Source organism: Crotalus tigris, unplaced genomic scaffold (genome assembly GCF_016545835.1).
Source record: "Crotalus tigris isolate CLP2741 ecotype Arizona unplaced genomic scaffold, ASM1654583v1 scf7180000019173.45859301935:6455823, whole genome shotgun sequence".
NCBI classification, from domain to species: domain Eukaryota; kingdom Metazoa; phylum Chordata; class Lepidosauria; order Squamata; family Viperidae; genus Crotalus; species Crotalus tigris.
The window spans coordinates 316,135-340,608 of NW_024097414.1; the positions used below are offsets into that span (position 1 = coordinate 316,135).

The 24,474-nt window shown below is 43.5% G+C and overlaps 1 protein-coding gene across 10 annotated transcripts in view; it reads left to right on the forward strand.

Annotated features, from left to right (window-relative positions):
- Positions 1-24,474, forward strand: part of LOC120315768 (ankyrin repeat and fibronectin type-III domain-containing protein 1-like) — a 258,611-nt gene that overhangs the window by 205,816 nt on the left and 28,321 nt on the right. For all 10 annotated transcript variants that reach the window (XR_005558767.1, XM_039360645.1, XM_039360650.1 and 7 more), the window contains 2 exons: positions 19,320-19,521; positions 20,859-21,066. Coding sequence is in view for 9 of the 10 variants with exons in the window: in XM_039360645.1 (XP_039216579.1) it covers positions 19,320-19,521; positions 20,859-21,066 (410 nt within the window). In the remaining variant the exon portion in view is untranslated. The remainder of the gene's footprint in view (positions 1-19,319; positions 19,522-20,858; positions 21,067-24,474) is intronic.

Genomic DNA, 24,474 nt, shown 5'->3' on the forward strand with positions numbered 1-24,474 from the left:
CCATAGTTGAAGACGTTGAGGCATCACTCTAGTGCAGAGTTCCCAAACTTTTGGGGTTGGCAGCCCAGAGCAGGGGGAGAGGGGAAAGAAGGATGATTTTGTGTGGGGGGGTGAATGTATGTGTGCACACCCATTGCTTGCACGAGTGGGGTCATGAGCGCTTGCGTGAGTGGAGCCACAAACACCAGTGACACTTGCACGAGTGGGACTGTGTTTGCACATACACATGCATGCACCGGCCAGCCACTCACATGGCGCAGTGGCCAATAGGCTGTGGCCCGGTAGTGGGCCGTGGGGACCCCTGATCTAGTATGTTATATGATTAATTAACATTTATTAGTAGTGCTGTTGATCATACAAAGGGCTTGTCAGCTGCGTAAAGCAGAGGTCCTCAACCTTTTGGGCACCAGGGACCAACTCCGTGGGGAGAGGTTTTTCCGCAGATTGGAGGGGGCATGGTTTTGTGTGCTGCCTACACCCCAAGGATGGAGCTTAAATGCTTGTTTGTGCAGACCGGTTGCTGGCATGCCGCGGCCCAGTACTGGTCCACGCACTGGTGGTTGGGGACCCCCGGCATAAAGGACCAACTTTCCACATGGGAAAGACTCCTGTAGGATCCGTTGTGCTAAAAAAATAATATCTCCCACAAGAGAGAGTGATTTCAAAAAACAGATACAGTTGACCACTTCCAAACTTATAGGAAGATGATCTTCCCCTTAGTATTCTCATGCAAATAACAGCACGGGCAATTCTTAAGAGTTCGTTCTATATAAGCTATACTAAAAATATTCCTCAACCACTAAAGAGTTAGCGAAGTCCTTTAGTGACTGCAGGACACTCCTTTGGGCTACTCTGATACTTTGAGCTAAGGAAGCAGTGATGAGAACTGTTATGTCGGGGGCACATTATTTGAATTATACGAATTCTCAAGGGTAGATTTATGGAACCTCTGGGAAGAGCGTGCTAAATTACACTTCCTTTTTCGTAGCTGGGCAGCGCGTTGCTCACTCTTGTGGAAGAAATGCTAAACCCAACTCCTATCTATCGTTTGCTTGGGTCCCTCTGTCCTGGAACTGTATTTCAGGAAGCGTGTGTATGTGCCCTCCGGATGCAAGTTGTTGGTTAAGAGCTCCTTCCTCCCATGCTGTTGGATAGACTTGCAGCCCTTGAGGAAGGAAGGAAGGAAGGAAGGAAGGAAGGAAGGAAGGAAGGAAGGAAGGAAGGAAGGAAGGAAGGAAGGAAGGAAGGAAGGACTAGGACCAGATAACTAGAGGTCGAACTAGAACTAGAACAAAGAAGAACTTTCCTGACAGTGAGGACAATTAACCAGTAGAACGACTTGCCTCCAGAAGTTTGGATGCTCCAACACTGGAGGTTTTTAAGAAGAGACTGGACAGCCACTTGTCTCAAATTGTATATAGGGTGTCCTTGAGTAGGGGGTTGGACTAAAAGACCTCTAAGGTCCCTTCCAACTCTATTATTCGGGGAAGGAAGGAAGGAAGGAAGGAAGGAAGGAAGGAAGGAAGGAAGGAAGGAAGGAAGGAAGGAAGGAAGGAAGGAAGGAGAAAGGGAGGGAGGGTAATTATTTATTGAGTAGGTGGTACAATCTAGTTCAAGAGATTGCCCAGAAGGTATTTAGCTTCTGTTACTCAGAATACTTCAACGATTAAGACTTCTCTTAGCAGATGTTTATCAATGCAGGTCGTCTGTACCTCATTTGAATATAGTGTACCATGCAGTATTTTCTTGAATTATCAACTGGGGTGATGCAATACTTGAAGGAACAACCCAAGAACAGACGCCTGCACAGGACTAGCCTACCTCTCTAGGTTTGATTTAGGAATTCCTCAACTCATTTGATGGGCTGAATGCGAGAATTTGAATGACGTAAGAACTCAGTACTTTTTAAAGCAGTTTACCCAGCGAAGGGATATTTAACAGAAATTATCATGCAGAAACCTAAGTAGATAACGCTACTGAGTGATCAGGCAAAAGCTTTTATGAGTCCATTTGTACTACTTCAGAACTGAATCATAGAATCATAGAATTTCTAACCAAGTTGGAATAGACCTTGGAGGTCATCTAGTTCAGCCCCCTGCTCGAGTAGGAGAGCCTATACCATTTTAGACAAATGGATGTACAGACATTCCTTGAAAGTCTCCAGTGATGGGACACCCACAATTTCTGAAGGTGAGCCATTCCACTGGTTGATTGTTCTCACTGTCAGGAAATTCCTCCTTCGTTCTAGGTTGCTTCTCTCCTTGATTAGTTTCCATCCATTGTTTCTTGTCCTGCCTTCAGGGGCTTTGGAGAACAGCTTGACTCCCACTTCTTTGGGGCAGCCCTTCAATTGCTTAAATGCAGGTCATTCAGAGTCATCAATGCGCCTCAAAAGTCTAGTCATCTCTTTTGCGGTATAGGTTGTTTTTTTTCCCTGATCAGAAAATATACCCATTTTACATAGCGTTCTTTGGAATTCAAAGCAACTGTAGAGCAAAAGTGTGGATTAATTAACAGCGTCAAAGGGAATAATTGCACATATGAGATACCCAGATTCCATTTCTCAAGCTTAAAGCTGAAGATCCTGTTGATGTCTACATTCAGTGCTTCCTGAAATCCCACATTTAGGGAGATCTTGTAATATTATCCACGAACTATACTAAGTATCTTCCCTGGAACACGAGAAGTTCTAATGTTTCCAAAAGGGTATCTTCTCTCAGATATTTTGGTCTAGCTTCCTCCCTCTATGGTGACCCATTTTTTACAACCTCAAAATCAGTTTCTGTCCATCAAATCATCGTGCCTGTCTCCAGAGGCAGGGTTTAAAAATGGCCTTCTCTCTCTCTCTCTTTCTTTTTTTTTTCCAACGAAAAGGAAACAAGAATTTCTTTTGTTTGTCATTCGATTCTGCCAAGAGAAGATGGCTCATTTGGGAAAATGTTCAAAATAAGGATGATTTTTCAAGGCAAATATTTTCCAGGTTCTGAGGGTTGGAGAAAAGCTGGAATCTGGTGTGGGATTCGCTTCTCCTTATGAAAAACAGAAACGTGCAGTCAACAGAATATGGAACAGTAGAGTAGGAAGGGACCTCGGAGGCCATCCAATCTAACCCCTTGCTCAAGGCAAAAGTCCTTATTCTCACCCACTGCTCCAGGAGCCAGCTGTTTCCTTGATTAATTGTTCTCACTGTCAGAAAACTTCTCCTCAGTTCCAAATTAGACTGCTTTGGAAAATAGGTCAACCCCTCTCTAATCAATTAAATCAATTGGATTGATTTAAACAAAATGCAAAATTTGGTGAGTGCATGAGCAATTTGTTACCAAGCTGCTCTTATGACTATAGGGATGAGGCAAGGTTTTGAGCTGCGGGGAAGTCTTAAGCAGGTAAATCCCCTTTATTCTAGTTAGGTGTAAAATTTGAAAAAAAAGGGAAATACAAATAAATAAAACAAAAAATATGTAATCACGCATTATGGAGGCAGACAAAAATCTGTCCACCTCACCTTTTTTTCCCCCGCTAGCCCTCATATTATATTTTCCATTACTGGAAAAACTGAAAAGCAGAATCATTGTTCCTGCCATGGAGTCAAATGAACAATAATCATCGTTTGTGTACGTAACAACGGTTGTGTTATCGGGAATGACTCTTTCTCTATTTACACTGAGGCAGATTAAGCATTTTGAATAACTGGGTTATTCTGAAGGACTTCTCATTCCTTATCAAATGACCCAGACGGGAAAATGTGCAGCCCATTCCAGGATGTCAAATTATTAAGTTATGTGTTTGTGTGGTGTCTCCAAGTCAATCTGGAATTTTGTTGGCAAGATGTCCTTCGTGGTTTGCCCTTGCCTCCTTCCTAGGGCTGAGAGAGAAGGACTGGCCCGAGGTCATCTAAGGTGGCTAAGGTGGACCTAGATAGAAGACAGACTCTCCCAGTTTCTAGACTGGTATCTTAACCATAACATCAAACTGGCTCCATAAACATAATAGAATGTCGTTTGTTACATACTTAGCATGTGGACTGATGGCAACTTATGTAACAGCACCCAGAGCCTACCATAATACAGGTAGTCCTCGACGTATGAGCACTGTCACTAAGTGAGGTACTTGTTGTTAGGTGAGTTTTGCCTTATTTTACAATCTTCCTTGCCTCAGTTGTTAATTGAATCACTGCAGTTGTTAAGTTAGCAACCTTGTTGTTAAGTGAATCTGGCTTCCCCATTGACAGTAATGATGATGATGAAGAAGAAGAAGAAGAAGAAGAAGAAGAAGAAGAAGAAGAAGAAGAAGAAGAAGAAGAAGAAGAAGAAGAAGAAGAAGAAGAAGAAGAAGAAGAAGAAGAAGAAGAAGAAGAAGAAGAAGAAGTTGGAAGAGACCTTGGAGATCATCTAATCCAACCCCCTGCTCAAGCAGGAGACCTTCTACCATTTCAGACAAATGGTTGTCCAATCTCTTCTTAAAAACTTCCAGTGTTGGAGCATTCACAACTTCTGGAGGCAGGTTGTTCTGGAGGAGGAGATAACAGAATGTATTTATTTTCTTAGGCTTGTGAAATAGAGAGACATCTGCTGCTTGGAAGAAAGGCTAGATCAAATATGGAAGGCCTTCACTAAAACAAAAGGTGTATCTCACGAAGGAAGGCTGTGAACTTCCCACTGACAACAGGTGGCTGGGGAAGCCAGACCATCAGAAAGGCTGAATAATCACGGCTTTGCATTGTGGTGCTGGAGAAAAGGATTGGGGAGACCTTGGACCTCAAGAAGAAGAAATCATCTAGCAGTAAATAAAGTAAAAGTGAATTGCTTACAGGAAAACGTTTCTCCCAATGTTAAAGCCTGAATATTTTGCAAAAGTGAGATTGAGTTGTTGGAGAGCATCATGGCTTGGCCAAAATACAGAGAAAGAAAGAAAGAAAGAAAGAAAGGAAGGAAGGAAGGAAGGAAGGAAGGAAGGAAGGAAGGAAGGAAGGAAGGAAGGAAGGAAGGAAGGAAGACTGCAAGAGACAAAATGAGCTGGAAACTATCCCTAATTAAATCAGTCAGATCTTTGTTCAGTGGGTCAGAAAGAGTCCAAAACAACTGATCAATGACCAATAAAATGTCCAGTTAGATAGGAGCACCCAGTAGATCTAGACCAGGAACTATATGGAAATCACAAAATTGCTTAGGGAGAAGTTTCTTGCCCAAAATTAATTGTGCCCAAGACTGGAATATGGAGAGGATTTCTTTGAGAAGAATAAAGGACTTCCAGCAAAGAGAAATGTTCTGTGGCCCAATTTGCCGTGACTGGGAAGAAATGGTTGCAAAAAGAGACCTTGGTTTCTCGCTGCTCTCCATGTCCAATTAGCTACAATGGGCTTGGGACGAAAGGCAGATCAATGTATGGTTTTGGCCATCTCAGGTTCTCCTCAGAATTTCCATCTTGAGATGTCTCCAGTTTCTATTTCCAGATAGCTCTAGAGCAGACATGTCAAACTTGCGCTGTCACGTGACATCATGCAACGTATCGGGACGGTTTTGCCATTGCCGGCAATGGGGTGGGCGCAACTTCCGCATGACAGTTTGACACCCCTGCTCTAGAGTTTCCATCTTCAGATCTTTCCAGAGTTTCCATCTCGAGATATCTCCATATTTTCCATCTTGAGATCTCTTCAGCGTTTCCATCTTGAGATTTCTCCAGAGTTTCTATCTCCACATATCTCCAGAGTTTCTACTTCCAGATCTCCAGACTTTCCATCTTGAGATATCTCCAGACTTTCCATCTTGAGATATCTCCAGACTTTCCATCTCAAGGTCTCTTTAGACTTTCCATCTTGAGATATCTCCAGACTTTCCATCTCAAGGTCTCTTCAGACTTTCCATCTTGAGATGTCTCCAGTTTCTATCTCCAGATATCTCCAGAAGTTCTATATCCAAATATCTCCAGAGTTGCTATCTCGAGATCTCTCCAGAGTCTCCATCTCAAAATTTCTCCAGAGTTTCCATCTCGAGATCTCTCCAGAGATCTGCTTAAGGCTTGGAGAAGTCTGCCTGCTGTCAGAAGATAGTTTCTCCTTCCTTCCTTCCCTCCCTCCCTCCCAGCCCTGTCCTCAAGCTGTGATACTCTCAGATTAAGCTGTTGGCTCCAAGCGGGCTCGTGTTGCCATGGCAATGTCTACAACAACCTGCGTTAATAACCGCCTCCTTCTCCTCACTTTCAGTTCGGTACAGCCAAAGGCTGCTCATGCCAAATATTTGGAAATTATGTGAGCCTCTTGAACTCAAGGGAGCCTTAACATTATCCCTAAAAGGCGGGGTTCCCTGCTGACCCAACAGTAACATGTTTACCATACATCTCAGGGCGTTAAGTCTAAATGCAGACTTCAGGGTGGATTTATTGAAAAAAGTGCAACAAGTAATAAATTGAGGTTCTGTGGATTTCAGAGGCTCTACTTTCATTCTGATGGAGCTTGGATTCAGTCCCATATCTTCAAAGATGTGAAGGAAGGAAGGAAGGAAGGAAGGAAGGAAGGAAGGAGGAAGGAAGGAAGGAAGGAAGGAAGGAAGGAAGGAAGGAAGGAAGGAAGGAAGGAAGGAAGGCAGGCTTTAAATTTGAAAACCTAGCGGTGACAAAGTTCATGTGTAATAGTATTCCATGCCTCTAGCAAATACCCCTTTTCCAAACTTACCCATATGCCCCTATTTACAAGGTACATTATTTTTTAAAAAATACATGTTGTTTCAAAAAACTAAAGCAGAACTTAATCTGCCAGCCTTCCTTAACACACACGCAAACACACTATAATCACATCAAGAATGTTCTAAAGAATTGCTTTACAGCGAGTCCTTCTTTAGTGGCCACATTGGGGACCAACAACTCAGTAGTTAAGCATAGGAGTTGCTAAGTGAACCCCCCACTCTGCTTCTGAACTGACCGATGCTGGTCTATGACCATAGTAAAGATTTGAGGGATTGCCACAAAGAAGGGGGGGGTCAACCTATTTTCCAAAGCACCAGAAGGCAGGACAAGAAACAATGAATGGAAACGAATCAAGGAGAGAAGCAACCTGGAATTAAGGAGAAACTTCCTAACAGTGAGGACTATTAACCAGTAGAACGACTTGCCTCCAGAAGTTGTGGGTGCTCCAACACTGGAGGTTTTTAAGAAGAGACTGGACAGCCATTTGTCTGGAATGGCATAGGGTTTCCTGCCTGAGCAGTGGGTTGGACCAGATGACCTCTAAGGTCCCTTCCAACTCTTCTTATCCTGTCCTGTTCTATTGGATCAGAAGGTGGAAGAACAGGCACACTCTACGTTTTGCAGGCAGAACAGGCAATTCCAGAAAATAGCTGCACCGGACTTCCTTTCCAAAGTTACACTTTTAGCCTACTTCCCCTCATCCTCATAACCTGAACTTGAGCAGATTCAAGGCTTCCAGCACTGCTGAACCGACATTCCTTCCCATTCTTCCAGAGGCTCTCCAGGCCAAAATAATTGAATTAAGCGATTTGATGGGCTTGGGTCACTTTGACTTGTTGCTCCGTTCTGTTTTCACTGTATTCCTTTTAAATTTAAAAAAAAGAAATCCCAAGATGCCGCAAGCTAATTATAGTGCCGTTGAACCTCCTCCAACAAAATAAAATATACGTCCTACAATTCAGACTGAAGCTTCTCAGCGCAGTCATAAAACCTCCCATACAAAAAAAACAACAACAATAACAAAAAAAAAAAAAACCACCAGCAGCCCAGGCAAGCCACATCCAAAGAGTGACAGCATCCTTTGGCATGCTTTTAAAGTTCAAAATGTGCACATATGTGTGCATACGTGTGTGTGTGTGTGTGTGTGTGTGTGTGTGTGTGTGTGTGTGTGTGTATCACAGATTGTCCTATTTCTTCCTGGGTTCTAATCTATCCCTTGTGAGCAGAAGAGCTAAATTTATAAGTAAGTCAGTTGAGCATCGAACAGATTGGGGTACCCTATAAAAATGATGGTGCATTGATTATGAATGTTGATTTCTTTCTTTCTTTCTTTCCCTCCCTCTCTCTCCCTTTCTTTCTCTCTCCCTCTCTCCCTCCCTCCCTCTTCTTTCTTTCTTTCTTTCTTCTTTCTTTCTTTCTTTCTTTCTTTCTTTCTTTCTTTCTTCTTTCCCTCCCTCCCTCTCTCTCCCTTTCTTTCTGTCTTTCTTTCTCTCTCCCTCTCTCCCTCTCTCCCTCCCTTTTCTTTCTTTCTTTCTTTCTTTCTTTCCTTCCTTCCTTCCCTCCCTCCCTCCCTCCTCCTCCTCCTCCTCCTCCTCCTCCTCCTCCTTCTCTCTGTCTGTCTGTCTGTCTCTTTCTCTCTCTCTCTCTCTCTCTCTCTTTGTGTATGTGTGTGTGTTTCTTCTTTCTCTCTCAACTCCCTGGCTCTTCCTTGTTTCCAGCAAGGGAGGCGAAACGCTCTGCTCTTTCTCCAGCATCTGAGTCGAGGTTGGAATGTCTAACCCTCGTAACCCTGGGCTGCACCGATTCCAGTCAGTCTGGTGCCACGATTCGGATTTCAGTGTGGACTTTCAAACCCAGCCATATTTAGAATGTCCTTCTCTGGCCTTGTCGGGGGGAGGGGGGGGGAGAGAGGGGGAGCGGCAAGGGGAACCCACAGCACAATGAATTAAAAAAGAAGAAGATAAAAAAGAATCAGCCAAACGAAAACAATGTAATTAAAGGGAACTGTGTGTTCCCCTAGCAGGAACGTTGGCCCAATGTTTCCTCGCTTCAATATTTAATGCGAAGCGGCAATTAAGGGTTGGGGGTGAGTGATGCATTAGATAAAACCCATCAGACACCCCACTTAGGGGAAAGGAAAGGAGGTGGACACTGAAGTCAACCAGCTGGGTTCTCCTCACTAAGACCATAGGACGGGCAGTTCTGTCCTACCTATTAAAGAGGTGCAGAACTTTCCTTTTTGGGCATATCACTTATTGAACTGTTCTGACCTCATAACTCCCTAAAACTGGGAGCTTAACCTCTAAATCAAGGGTGTCCAACCTTGCAAACTTTAAGACCTGCGGAGGTCAACTTGTGGACTTCAGCTCCCAGAATTCCCTCGTCAGCCGTGCTGGCTTGGGAATTTAAGTCCACAAGTTGAAACCCACAGGTCTTAAAAGTCGCCAGGGTTGGACACCCTGCTCTAAATGTATCAGTGAGTTGGCAGGAGACCAATCTGTTCCATTGAGTTTTAGATCAATAGCATTATCGCTCCAAACATTCAATCAAGTTGCACTCCCCATTGAAGAAACAAGACTTCCAATTCTGAAAGTGAATACATGACAGAGTTTAGTTAGCCATGCTGGCTGGGGCATTCTGGGAGTTGAATTCCACAAGTTGAATTCCACGGGTCTTAAAGCCGCCACAGTTGGATGCCTCTCCTCTAAACCTATCAATGACTTGGCAGGAGACCAAGCTGCTCCCTTGAGTCCTAGATCCAAGTCAATGAAAACAGAGCATTACCACTCCAAACGTTTGAACGAGTTGCACACCCCGTTGAAAAATCAAGGCTTCCAATTCCCAAAGCGAACCCAAGCCAGATTTCAGTTCGCCCTGGATGAGAGTTTGCCAGCCCTCCGACGTTGGCAGGGGAGAAGCATCTGGGCCAGCTTAACCTCATGCGAAATGAGGGACAAGGCCTGGAGCGTGGATGCTTCCTGCTGGCGGTGGAGAAAGACAGTGCCAGGGTGATTTCCTGTCCTAGCAGCAGGGACTATTGAATTAAAATATCTGTTTTGTTGAAGGTAAATAAAGCTGCAGGCTAGCCAGCGAAGCAGGAGGAAGGCGCCAAAAGGAAGGCAACACACTGCCTCTAGTAAGGCAGCTCAGCCATGCCCACATTGTGTGGCTAGATTGGAAGATGATGTCATTGGGGTTTTAATGGAAGGATCAGAATGTTTGGAATGCTAAGAGCAAAGGAGGTATTTATTGATCCTGCCCCCCCCCCCTGCCCTAGGAAGGTGCTTTGCCAAATTGTTGAAGGAAAGACAGTCAGGTAAGAGTTGTGAAACACTGTTGGGTCCAGAATGGTTGTGTATCAAGCTGCAAGCATACTAAAAGAGTTTCCAACCAAGGTGCATTAGAACAGAGGAAGAGAGAGAGAACAATGACATCTTCTTCTTCTTGTTGTGCCATATCCATTATCGGATGTTGGCGATCATGTTGTCAATCCTTTTTTTATCAGCAGCCACACGAAAAAGTGCTGCTGAGTTTTGTCTAAACCAGTCCCTGAGATTTTGAAGCCATGATGTTCTTCTTCTGCCTGGACCTCGTTTGCCTTCAATGACATCTACCTATCTAATTAATCATCATCTACCTAGGTGCAGGTAGTTCTGGACTTATGACAACCGTTGAGATCAGGATGTCAGTTGCTAAGCAAAGTGTCCTGGTTCCGACAGATGAAACTCTTCAAAAGAACTTTGAGGCATTGTTTACCTTAAAGGATCTTTTATTCGAGTAGCATAATATCGGCACTTACATAATCGAAGCCAAAAACTGAATTCCTCTCCCCTGGGCACATAGTATCAAAGCACAATTCCCTCCTCCAATTAACATCCATAAATCACATTCCCCAATTAGCTTGAAGTGCGGGCTTTCCCTCCAGCTCTCCAGCCCACCAATTCTTTATCAGCTCTGGCTCAATAACCTTGATTCTCACGCTAGGCTTACTGATGTTATGTCTAGCTGAACTCTCATTCACATCCCCCCTCCCAGCATCATCTAACTCTAAAAGCAGAAGGGAGAAAATGGCTACATTTCTATCTGTTGTCAATGCAAAAACATCCAATGTTAGCAGCGTTGACCCAAGGTGGTAGTTAAGGGAGTCACGCCCAATGTTACCGCCTTCTTTGCCATAACTGTTAAATGAATGACACATTTGTTATGTGCGCCTGGCTTCCCCCACTGAGTTTGCTTGTTAGAGGATGGCTGTGAAGAATTGCAAATGGCAGTCACAGGACCCTGGGATGCTGCCGCATTGTAGAGATTGTCAAGTGCCTCAATTTTGATCATGTGGGGCATGCTGTGACCGTTGTAAGTATAAGGATCAGTCATAAGTCTCTTTTTTTTCTCCAGTGCCATTGTAACTTTGAACAACTGCTAAAGAATAGCTGTGAAAAAGGAGACGTGTAATGGCTGGTAGACAACCTAGTTCTTGCAGGGACTAAAGCTACAGGATACATAAATTGGCACCCTCTTGCTAAGGGCCAAGTAGACTCATGACTTCAAAAGTAGCATTGAGAGCAAAGAGGCAGGAAGAGACAGGAAATACGAAAGATGGAAGTGAAAGGAAACTCTTTTACAGGTAGTTCTCAACCTGCAACAGCTTGTTTTGTGTCCGTTCGAAGTTACCATGCTGGTAACATTGCTTGTCAGAAGCCAGCTGGGAAGGTCCACCATGACCCAGGATGCTGCAGCCATTGCAAATACATGCCAGTATTGGCCTAGTGCCCAAATTTTGATTGTTGGGAATGCTGTGATGGTTGTAAGAGTGAGGGCTGGCCGTAAGTCACTTTTTTCAGCCCCGTTGTAACTTTGAACGGTCATTAAAATGGATGGTTATAAGTCGAGCACCACCTGGACCCCATCCAGTGGTGGGATTCAAATAGGTGAACAACCGGTTCTCTGCATGGATGCCACTTCCGGAAGTCCATTCTGGGCCTGGGCAACCAAAAATTAGCTTCCGGTTCCGCCGAAGTGGTGCGAACCGGCTGAATCCCACCACTGACCCCATCCCAAGGTTTGTGAGAATACGTTTGTCACGCCATTTTTGAATGTCTTTAAGGTGGGAGCTGTACAACTTTCTAGGGCAAGGGGGGGTAGGCAACCTTGGTTCTTTTATGACTCGTGGACTTCAACTCCCAGAATTCCTGAGCCAGCCATGCTGAGGGGAAAGGGAGAGGTTTCCAAGCTGAACCATGCTGGCTCAGGAATTCTGGGAGTTGAAATCCACGAGTCATAAAAGAGCCAAGGTTGCCTATTCCTGCTCTAGGGAGATGCCATTCCACAGGGCACTGCCAATTCATCCCCACCCGATTGCAGTCGTTTATAGAAATAGCTACGAACAAAGTGAGGTGTTGCCATGGCAGCAGAAGCCAAACACCACTTTCTTTCCCTGCATTTGAGGGTCCAGTTGGACTAATCCGGTGTAGACATTGGGTAGACAAAGACGTTTGGGTCTATGACACAGTGAGTACAAATAGCGTTAACTCTGGTTTTTGGCTTTCTGTTCGCCTCTAAGGAGATAAATCAAAGCATTATACGAAACAGCTGAGAAGACAAATGTCGTCTTAGACTTTTCATCTTGACATAGCAAAGAACTAGGATAATAAGGGGAAAGGAGGTTTATATATGGTTATTGGCTTCCTTCTCATTGGCTCTGCGTCTCCATGTCTTCCCAGGCATTCTCTGATACAAAGGGATGGCAGCTTGCTGCAAATTCACCACAATAAGCGATGCTAAGATTGTTTCAGTAGACGGCCCAAATCTCTGTCTCTTTCTCTCTCTCTCTCTCTCTCTCTCTCTCTCTCTCTCATACACACACACACACACACACACACAACCCACTGTCTGTTGCTTGGCTCCTGCTGGCCTTGTGGTTAAGTAGGGGCCTCGTCTCTTAAGGCTTTGCTGGTATCATTAGGGATACAGAGGAACAAACAAAAAAATTTTCTGGCACGGAGAGTATTTGTGTAAGCTTCAGGGTTTCTTAGAAGACCAAACAGCTTCACTTTAACCATGTTGGAAGTAAGAAAATGAAATAGTTTGCCAGATGGAAGAAAGTCAGAGAATACTGCGTACATGCATGTGAACCTAAACGGAGTCATTGACTTACGACGGTGTTAAAATTAACTTCAAAGTTACAGTTGTTCTGAAAAAGATGCTTGTGCTAGCGACCGTTCCTCGCATGGATGACCGTTGGAGCAACAGTCATGGGATCAAAATCCGGGCACTCGGCCACTAGCATTTTGCAGCATCCTGGTGTCAGGTGATTTGTCCTTTAGGACCTTCCCAGCTTGGGGTGGGAGAGCCAATTCGTTTAATGACCATGTGATTCATTCAACAATTGCAGTGACTTTTCTGTCTGTCCGGTTCCCGATTCAAACCGTTCTCCTACCCCAGCCTAGAACATGAGCAAATTAACCTTACGAGTTCGTTGTCCTCCAGCGCGTACTTTTTAATTAGATGCTGTGGTTTATATTGTTGTGGGGTTGTTTCATATGGTTAATGATTTGACTGGTTTATAAGCAGTTTTGAAGATCTTGGGAGCAGAAGTTTGAAAGGGATTATGACTTTTTTTAAGGCTACGCCAGGGGTCTGGCGCCCACGTTGACTTTTAATATAAAGAATTTGTCATGAGGTGATAGCACCCTTCCCGTTTCACATGGTAAGCATTGCCTGAGTCCAATGACAGCTAGTATTTATCCCATCAGGGAGTGTGTTTGTTCTTGTGTCTTTCCTTGACACGGTAAATACCAACTGTCACCAAGTGGGCTGGAGAGAGGTTCATTCATAAGAAAGGCTCACCATGTAATTTCAATGAGATAAAATCACCTCAGGTCGATTTTACTATATATAAAAAAAAAAACAACCCAAAAACAAGTCAAGCCTGAACACAGTTTCTTCTGTGAGGATCCAAGACTTCACCTGCTTTCTTTACTTTCCTGACCATGATTGGTTAAATAAACTGCAAATGGCTGGGTTCACATGTTACACTTAGCAATCAACCCTACTTTGTAAGCCACGATGGTGGAGTTCTCCACCACATTGAGTCAACGCTAAACGATCCACCTTAATACTTGGTTATTTGTTTATTTGTCTGTGTGTATCCCCTCCTTTGTTGTTTTTACATATAACTCAAGGTGGTGAATAAATCCAACACAACTTCCACTTCCTACTATTTTCACCACAACGATAACCCTGTGAGAGAGAAGGTCAGCCAGCTGACTGTCATGGTTAAGGTGGGACTAGAACTCCCAGTCTCCTGGTGATTGGCCCAAAGTCACCCAGCCAGCTTTTGTGGCTGAGATGGGACTAGAACTCCCACTGACCTGGTAAGTGGCCCAAAGTCACCCAGCCAGCTTTTGTGGCTGAGATGGGACTAGAGCTCCCACTGACTTTGTAATTGGCCCAAAGTCACCCAGCCAGCTTTTGTGGCTGAGATGGGACTGGAACTCCCACAGTCCTGGTAATTGGCCCAAAGTTACCCAGCTGGCTTTCATGCCTAAGGTGGGACTAGAATTCCCAGTCTCCCACTTTCTAACCTGGTGCCTTAACCACTGTATGATATGAAACCAGCCACTGACCTATTCTCTTTCTTTATGCGGATCTGTAGTTAAGTCATATTTATTTTATACATAAGTGATATTTACTGAGCCTTTTGTTTCTTTTCCTTTTTGGTAGCTGTATTTTCCACTGTGAGATTAGTTTATGTTGAGCACTTTTTTTTAAAAAAAAAAAAAGGAGGAGGAGGAGGAGAAGAAGAAGAAGAAGGAGAAAGAGAAGAAGAAAGAAGGAGAAGGAGAAGGAGAAGGAGAAGAAGAAGAAGAAGAAGAAGAAGAAGAAGAAGAAGAAGAAGAAGAAGAAGAAGAAGAAGAAGAAGAAGAAGAAGAAGAAGGAGGAGGAAGAAGAAGAAGAAGAAGAAGAAGAAGAAGAGAAGAAGAAGAAGAAGAAGAAGAAGAAGAAGAAGAAGAAGAAGAAGAAGAAGAAGAAGAAGGAAGAAGAAGAAGAAGAAGAAGAAGAAGAAGAAGAAGAAGAAGAAGAAGAAGAAGAAGAAGAAGAAGAAGAAGAAGAAGAAGAAGAAGAAGAAGAAGAAGAAGAAGAAGAAGAAGAATGTAGACAGTTTTTAAGCTGAGAACTCACTGAAACAAGCAGGAGAATTAGAGGATATCCTGAATGAACAGTTTCCTAGTTGAAGAACTACAACTCAGATTAACTAACCTAAAAATGCAACTAAAAAAAGAGAAATCTCTTTAATGTATGGTACTGCACTCAGAGTTAAACTTTCAAAAAAGAACGTGAGTTCTTTTCAAAAGGGGGGGAAATGAATCCATGTATGTAGTCTTTTAAATTAATTGCATGCGCAGATACTTTCTCCTTAAATTATGGAGTAGGGGCCACCATAATTTTCCCCTTTCCATATAATACTTTTCCTGTGATTGGGTAAATGCCATTTTCCAGAGACTGGCGAACCTAGAAAATGTTACCCTTCCATTTGCAGTCCTTAAATAAATTGGTTTCTTTGGCAAGGAATTAATAAGGGTTTAAACTAAGACGATTCTGCACAGACATACCAAACAAAGATAATGTTTTTATACCATTGAGAAAACAAAGAGTTCAAGCAACTGGCACATGCAAAGTTGGTAGAAATTTGTTTCTTCATCGTGCAACCTAAGAAATATAGAAAGTGTAAACCAAATCCTAATGCATCTCAGTTTAAGTTCTGGAAAAAGAAAATTTAGGTCTGTTGAAGTTAAAAACAAAAATGTAAACCTGCTGCAGTCAATGTATGAACTGGCCAGTATTGAGCTTTGGCAATTCACTTATGTCAACACCCATTTTGTAACTGGAATGTGTGTAATTTTAGAAAAAAAAATACGTGGTGACATGATCACTATTACTTATACTAAGCAGCCTGTGCTGTTTCCAGAAACCTGGCTTTTGGGTTATATAAATAAGTGAAGAAGAACCATTTCTAGTATAAAAATCAGTAGGATTCCTCTGTTTATCTGCCCCATGCAGGCAGTCCTTGACTTAGATTATCAGGGGACTGGAGGCTAAAGCATATAAGGAACGGCTACTGGAATTGGATATGTCTAGTTTAATGAAGAGAAGGACGAGGGGGGACATGATAGCAGCCTTCCAGTATCTCAGGGGCTGCCCCAAAGAAGAGGCAGTCAAGCTATTCTCCAAAGCGCCTGAAGGCAGGACAAGAAGCAACGGATGGAAACTAATCAAGGAGAGAAGCAACCTGGAACTAAGGAGAAACTTCCTGACAGTTAGAACAATTAACCAGTGGAACAACCTGCCTCCAGAAGTGGTGAATGCTCCAACAGTGGAGGTTTTTAAGAAGAGACTGGACAGCCATTTGTCTGAAATGGTATAGGGTTTCCTGCCTGAGCAGGGGGTTGGACTAGATGACCTCCAAGGTCCCTTCCAACTCTATTATTATTAGCATTATTATCCTGCAACATTGCTCCAAGGTCCCTTCCAACTTTTTTTTTATTATTATTATTACCGTGCAGTTAAAGCGGTGCTGAAAAAAGTAACTTACAGCCAGTCCTCGCACCTACGACCATCACAGCATCCCCACCCTGTATTTAGAAAATTGCAGTGTCTCGGGATCAAATGATCGCCAGTTGCGACCTTCTTGGCTGGCTTCAGTGGGGAAGCCCAACCGCGTGATTCACTTAACATCCGCCGTGATTCATTGAACAACCATGGCCAAAACATAAAATTGGGCAGGACTCCCTGAACAAAACGCCTTGCTTAGCAACAGAAATCCTGATTTCCCCCAGGATTGTGGTCATATGTTGAGCTGTACCCAGATAGGTGATGAATTGTGTATGTGTGCCGTTGCTCTTTCTCCCTCTAACACAGCAGTTCTCAACCTATGGGTCGCGACCCCATTTGGGGTTGAACGACCATTTTACGGGGGTTGCCAAACAACGCGATCCGCCATTCCCCCCCCCAGGGGTGGCGCCGTGCATGCGCGCTGCGCATGGGGGCGGCGCCGCGCATGTGCGGCGCGTCCGTGTGACGGCAGTCGCCGTCACACAAACGTTGAGAAACGCTGCTCTAACGCACCTTGGTTGAAAACGCTTTGCAGCTTAGACAGAACCGTTCTGGACTCAATGGAGTTTCACAAATTTATTTATTTATTTATTTATGAGACTTATATACCGCTTTAAGTGCAAGCACTCTCTAAGCGGTGTACACCAGTAAGCAATGTATATATATATTTACATTGCCCCCAACAATCTGGGTCCTCATTTTACCTACCCCGGAAGGATGGAAGGCTGAGTCAACCTTGAGCCGGTGAGATTTGAACCGCTGACCTGCTGAACACAGTCAGCTAAAGTGGCCTGCAGTACTGCACTCTAACTGCTGCACCACCTCGGCTCCTTTATTTGGCAAGACCCTATCCTGCCGGCCAAGGAAACTCTGTTCCCCATTGTGCTCATAAGTCAAGGACTGCTTGTAGTGAAAATCGCCCATTCTTTCCCATTCCTCGTTCCTGAATCAGTTCCCAAGCTGTAAACTCCACCAAGCTCTTATCTGATGTCTGCAAATGTTCCCTTGCATCTCTTCCTTGGGGACCTTGTCAAACCCACACCCAGGAGTCATTTCCATCCATTTTCCCTGATACACATGGAGATATCCTCACCGCTAATTACATCCATTGTCTGCTTTGGCTGCCTTCACACAGCCAAAGGACTAGAGACCACACCAAGATGCATCGCTCTCTGATTAAGTTTGGTGCCAGATCAAATCATATACGGCCCTTCCACATGATGGTTATGTCTGGAGCCATCCAGTTTGGGGGGTTTTTTGGTAATCCTGAGCTACACTGCGGCTGAAAACCCAGGTTTTGCCACACCATCCCACCCCTTGGCACGGCATTAATTCCGTCCTGATGTATATATATATATATATATATATATATATATATATATATATATATATATATATATATATATATATATAAGGGAGACAGGTTAATCTTTCCCCATCCATTCCCATCTAGAAAAAAACGCCTTAGGAGGAGACTAAAGAGACGGCTGTATTTCAAAGCTCTTTAAAACAAAACAAAACAAGTGAAATAATGTAATTCATTGCACATTGCCTCAGATAACATCGCTGCAATCGTGAAGGATTGCGGTTGGGGTTCCCTTAGTGCCGTCTGCAGGGCTGTCTCTAAACTTGGGTTTGTTTTTTTTTTTCTTGAAAAAGATGCTTCTTTAGCATTATGCAAAACCAAGAGACTTTTAAATTGGCTGTCATTTTGCTGGCCTTCTCAGAAAAAGTAAGGCAGGAGCGTATTTTATTTTTATTTTTTACAGGATTAACGTTGTAACTCCAGATACAGTATTCACATTATAAATCTTGTCTTGTTTCTGTACAGTGAGTTTGATTACATTTGATCCAACTGCCACGTGACTACATATAGTGTCTTCAATTCCATCTTGACTCTGCCTGGATAGGTCCCTGTAGTTTTCTTGACAAGATTTATTCAAGTATTTATTCACTGAACAAATTTATATGGCCACCCAACTTCCACATGATTCTGTGGTGCTTGGAACAAACAAAGAGTTGAAATGAAGATTTAGGAAGTGGTTTGTCCTTGTCTTCTTTCTAGGGCTGGCAGAGAGTGACTGGCTCTCTTTATGCTTAAGGCAGGATAAGAAGTCCTGGGCTCCCTGGGCTCCCAGTTTCTAGTTTAGTCTCTTTAACTGGTACACCAATATGTGCCTGGGTGTTGATGAGAAGAAAAGAGAAGATAGATAAAGCAAAGTTAACTTTAAGTTAAAACACCTAAAAGTAAAAAAGGAAAGAGTGGGCGGGGGGGAGGAGGAAGAGGTAAAAAAGAGGAAAGGAAAGGAGAGAAAGAAAGAAGAGGGAAAGAGAAAAAATAAAGGAAAGAAAGAAAAGAGGGAAAGAAAGAAAAAGAAAGAAAGAAAGAAAGAAAGAAAGAAAGAAAGAAAGAAAGAAAGATTTAGCAAAAGCAATAGACTTAAGACCTCCTTCTGATATGAAGTTCTATGTTAACCTTATTACCATATTTGTCTTTTTATCTATTCTAATTTCTTATTTGTATTGGTTTACACACAGTCCCAGATTTTCTTTTGGAAGCTATTTTAAATACATATTTTAACTAGTTAGAGGACTTACTGAATATGGTCTTGACTGTAAATACAGAGGACAAGTTTTACACTTGTAAAAAAGCATTTAAAATAAAATAAAAATAAAAGACATTTCACAAGACACATGTGTTTTAAAATTCCACACTAGATCATTTGTCCATTGTAGGAACGACTTAATAAAATACATGTCTTTTGCGCTGCTGGATATAAGCAACATCTAAACATATTCAGAAATCTTAAAATGCTATGTAGGGGTAACAATTTTTCTCTAACGCTGTAGCAACCCTTGCGTTGACAAAGCATTTATTCACCAGGAGGACCACTCAGCTAACAAACCAACAAACCTACTTGGTGCTAACAAACTTTAGCAACTTTCATATACAATTTGTAGTTGTCAATTTTTTTTTCTTTTAAGAAATTTTAATTTCGCATTCTCCCTTTGTTGTTGTCGTTTCTTAGGTCTTCCTCACCAAAAATGACCCAGCAACTAAGAGATCTGCAGTTAGCCCACGCTCGAAAACAGCCGGGACCATCATCCCCAAATGCCGCCAAGAGGCTTTATCGGAATCTCTCTGGGAAATTCAGAGTTAACTACATGTCATTTGATGAAGGAAACCTAGCCGGGAAAGCTGAAAAGGAGAAGCAGCGAAAATCCTACTTGGTAAATAGATTTTACTACCTGGTCTGAGTGGGTTTTTTAGGAAGTTCATGGCTTCTTATTCCAAAATAAAAGAGGGACGAAGGAAACACGACTTTCCAGATATTGGGGAATTGTCAGCTAGGTTGGAGGAAGGGGTCAAGCGAGGACCTAGTTTTGAATCCTTGTATAGCCACAAATGGATAACGTAGCTTCCCTCAAAATCCATGAAGCTTTCTCTGGTCATTCCCAAGGGGAAGCAGACAGCCTGGTGAGATTCTTGTAATAGAGGTAGTGTACAATAAAGCTTCACCCTGAAGCTGATCATGCTTGCACCTGACACTATCTCAGTGTTTCATTCATGGAATGTTACTCTTGGACTCTACCTTCTCTCCCTGTTTCCTTGCTCATATAACAGGGTGGTGGCTACGGGAAGAAGGAAGTAGCCAAACTCTTATCAGATCCAATAGAAAGTGTTTGTTTCATGAGAATGGGAGAAGCAAACACAATTGCAGTCCATCTTTCCCTTGCTGGCTGGAGAAAAGAGAATTCCCAGGGTAGCCGGGGTATTCTGGGAGTTGAAGTCAACATATCTGAAAACTGCCAAGGTTTAGAAACACTTAGTAAGCCGATGGAACCGTTCAACCCTTGAGTGAGGTTTTCACGCTTTGTCATATTCGTGGCCTGCAGTACAGTTCAAGGTTGCTCCATGCTCTGAATGATGCGTTGACTATGGTCAACCTATTGTGAATTGCAAGCGAAGCTATGAATGAATGCTCTGAATGATGTGATGAACGCAGCTAGTCCTCGGCCACAGTTGAGCCCAAAATGTCTCTTGTTAAGCGAGTTTTGCCCCATTTTACGACCTTTCTTGCCAGAGTTGTTGAGTGAATCGCTGCAGTTGTTTAGTTAGTAACATGCTTGTGAAGTGACTCTGGCTTTCCCATGGACTTGGCTTGTCAGAAGGTTGTAAAAAGGGGGAATCACATGACCTCCGGGACCGTCATAAATAGGAGTCAATTGCCAAGCGTCTGAATTTTAATCACATGACCCTGGGGATGCTGCCACGGTCGTTAAGTGTGAAAAATGATCATTTCAGTGCCGTTGTAACTTTGAACGGTCACTAAACGAACTGTTGTAAGCTGAGGACTAGCTGTCCAGTCAACACACACAGTGTGAGTTGCAAGCGAGGAAGTGTCCATACGGTAGCCTGCAGAGGCCGGCTTTGGAAGTGATGAATTCCACCTTCCTTTTCCCCATCCCTGGGAATGTGTATGCTAAAAACAAGGTAAGGTCCATAGAGTGCCAGATGTTGCTCAGATCTAGCAAGAAGGTTGGTGTGACTTTGTTCCTCTCTGCAGTTTCAAGGCAATGCTGCTCTCTTTGAGGCTGTTGAGTTGCAAGACCTGGATAAGGTGGAAGAGCTGCTTAAGCAATACAGTCTGGAGGAATTGGATCTTAATACTCCTAATAGTGAAGGTCTCCTGCCACTAGATATTGCAATCATGACCAACAACTCGCCCATTGCCAAGACCCTCTTGCTGGCTGGAGCCAAGGAAAGTCCTCACTGTAAGTCAGAAACTCTTACGATACTCAACCTCTCCCGAGTTCTCTCTCATAGTAAGATTAATGGAGAATAGCTGTCGCTCAAGATTGAAACGGGGATTCCCTCATGCTCTCTGAGCTTGAATGTTTTCTTGCAGACCTTTCCTTAACCAAACAAGGTAACATCATCAATGCTAGAAGGGCGGGGGTTTGCGGAGTAGAAGAGAAGAGGGAGGAGGAAGAAGAGGAGGAGGACTGTGGGATCCTTGGTGCTGTCTGAGCTTGGTGATTTTCTTGCAGACATTTCATGACCCAACTAGGGAATATCATCAGTGCTAGAAGAGAGTGGGGAGGAGGAGGAGGAGGAGGAGGAGGAGGAGGAGGAGGAGGAGGAGGAGGAGGAGGAGGAGGAGGAGGAGGAGGAAAAAGACTGTGAGGTCCTTGGTGCTCTCTAAGCTTGGCAGTCTTCTTGCAGACATTTCATCACCCAACTAGGTAACATCATCTGGGTTAGAAGAAAGGGAGGAGTGGAGTGGAGTGGAGAAGGGGAGGAGAACTGTAAGGTTCTTGGTGCTCTCTGAGCTTGGCTGTATTTATGCAGACATTTCATGACCCAACTAAATAACATCATCAGTGCTAGAAGGGAGTTGGGTTTGCTCTCATTTTATATACTAGTGGCTTGCTCTCTCAATGTTGATGGGAGACACAGAGTAAGCCACAAATAGATAAAATGAGAAAAAACTTCATTCCTTACTAGCACTGATGATGGTACCTAGTTTGGGTATTGAAACATCTGCAAGAAAACAACCAAGCTCAGAGAGCACCAAGGACCCCACAGTTCTCCTCCACCTCCTTCTCTTTCTCTCCTTCCTCCTCTTTGCAAACACTACTCCTTTCTAGCACTGATGATGTTACCTAAGTGTGGGTAATGAAACATCTGCAAGAAGTCAGCTAAGCTCAGAGACCATCAAGGACCCCTCATTCTCATAGATATTCTAGAAATTATCTTCTCCTAACTTCCCAATCCTATGAGCTGTGGAAATTATGCTCTTTGAACTCTGAGAATAGCAAACATTTACAAGTGTAATTCTGTGGGAGAGGATCTAAGCAGCAAAAGCTATCACATTTAAATGCCCCTGTGTCATCATTTAGATGCTCCTGAGAATTATGATAGGTGCAACCTAAACTACAATTTAGATCAGGGGTCTTCAAACTTGGCAACTTTAAGACTTGTGGACTTCAACTCCCAGAAATCCTCAGCCAGCTTAAAATTGCCAAGTTTGAAGATCCCTGATTTAGATGATCTGCTTTCTCCCCTATTTTTCATAGTTGCAAGATGTTGGGAGGAGAACTGACTGCTAGAGACATTGAACCATGTAATCATGATAGATGTAGAGATGCTTTCTTGGATGAGATGAGATTCAGTCAATTTTAATCGTGCCGTTCCAACTGAAAGCTGGTGCACGAGGAATACAAGACCTGAAAAGTTTAGTTCTGAATCTCATGAGGTGTTTGAGATGCTGCTTTGAGCAAACATTGAAGGAGAACCAACGATCTACATCCGTGTTTGTTTTTTACTTACCATGAGCAGATTCATCCCTTGAAAGAGCAAAATTCCACAGCTAGGTTGCTTATAGTTCTGAAATTCACCAGTTGATTAAAGTCCACACTGGATCTCAAGGGCTCATCATGAATAGGTGACAAATGAAGGCAAATATACACATCCTAGGACAGGGGTAGGCAACCTTGGCTCTTTTATGACTCGTGGACTTCAACTCCCAGAATTCCTGAGCCAGCATGGTTGGCTCAGGAATTCTGGAGCTGAAGTCCACGAGTCATAAAAGATCCAAGGTTGCCTATCCCTGTCCTAGGATAATGTTACAGGATCTAATCTGGATCAATCACCGGGACCAAAAGTTTTGTCTTCTGAGCTTTTGGACTTGTGCTGAAGCCCATCCTCAGGAACCTTTTCTGTGTTTCTGCTGAGAGAGAAGTTCCCCAAAGAAGACTGAATCCTGGATAGAACTGGATCCTGAATAGAGCTGATTGAGGTGGAGGAAGAGAACAATGAGGAGAAATCTTAGTGAATTAATTAATGAAGAACTCCAAGAAGAGCAACAGATGATTAGGTGTCTAGAGGTTTAAACACACAATGAACAATTGCAGGAACTGGATGTGTCTACTCTAATGAAGAGAAGGACTAGGGGTGACAAGATAGCAGTCTTCCAATATTTGAGGGGCTGCCACAAAGAAGAGGGGTCACCCTATTCTCCAAAGCACCTGAAGGTAGTGCAAGAAGTAACAGATGGAAACTTATCAAAGAGAGATCCAGCCCTAGAACTAAGGAGAAATTTCCCCGACAGCAAGAGCAATTAATCAGTGGAAGGGCTTACCCCCAGAAGTTGTGGGTGCTCCAACGGTGGAGATTTTTAAGAAGAGATTGGAGAGCCATTTGTCCAGAACGGTAGAGGGTCTCCTGCTTGAGCAGGAAGCCTCCAGTGTTCCTTCCAACTCTGCTGCTGTGCCATTCCACATTTTGGCTGTTTTGTCTTCCTTCAGATTTCTGCCTTGGAACGGTCAGGAAAACCTTCAGCTTTAGTTATTTGTGAGTGAGGAAACTAGTATCTCACAATTAGGGTCAGGACCACAATGCCCTTTTTTTCAGTTAAAGCCTTCCTCTGAATGGGAACAGAAGGAGGCGTGACTCTGAATGAGCACTCCGTAGCCTTCCTTTCCTGGCAGTGTGACATTGTGCCTCAAGTTCTTGTGCACCCTCTGTAAAGAGGTTGCGCTGGATGCAACCCTTGACATGCCTTCTTGCTGGGTGGCCCACGGAGAGAGTGTGGAGAGGCCTAGCTGTCAACGTAGGTAGGTAATAATGGGAGCTCAGCAAAAGGACGGGGTGAACTCTGAAAGAGGTGTGACTGTCTTTTCTGTTCTTGCCCATCAAGCAAAGGAAGAGATTCCATGGAATAAAACATCTGTCTTCTAAACCTCAACAGGGGTCTTCTCCTCTTGTTCGCGAAGGTTGAGCAAGGGGCAGGTACCTCACACAGACTGCTTGCAAAGGCTTTAGTTATGGGCCATTTTCAGTGATGGGATTCAGCCGGTTCATACCACTTCGGCAGAACCGGTAGCTAATTTTTGGTTGCCCAGGCCCAGAATGGACTTCCGGAAGTGGCATCCACACAGAGAACCAGTAGTTCACCTATTTGAATCCCACCCCTGGCCATTTAGCACTTTTCCTACAGCAACTGCTCAAGAAAAAAAGGCCATAAAACCGAGGCTGGCCACCCCAAAGGTGCTTTTTAAGATAAGATAACCTAGATAAGATAACCTTTACTGTCATTTTTTTTTACTGTGGGCACAACGGCACACATCAAAAACGAAATTTAGTTGCCCGCTCTCAAAGTGAAACATACATGACACACA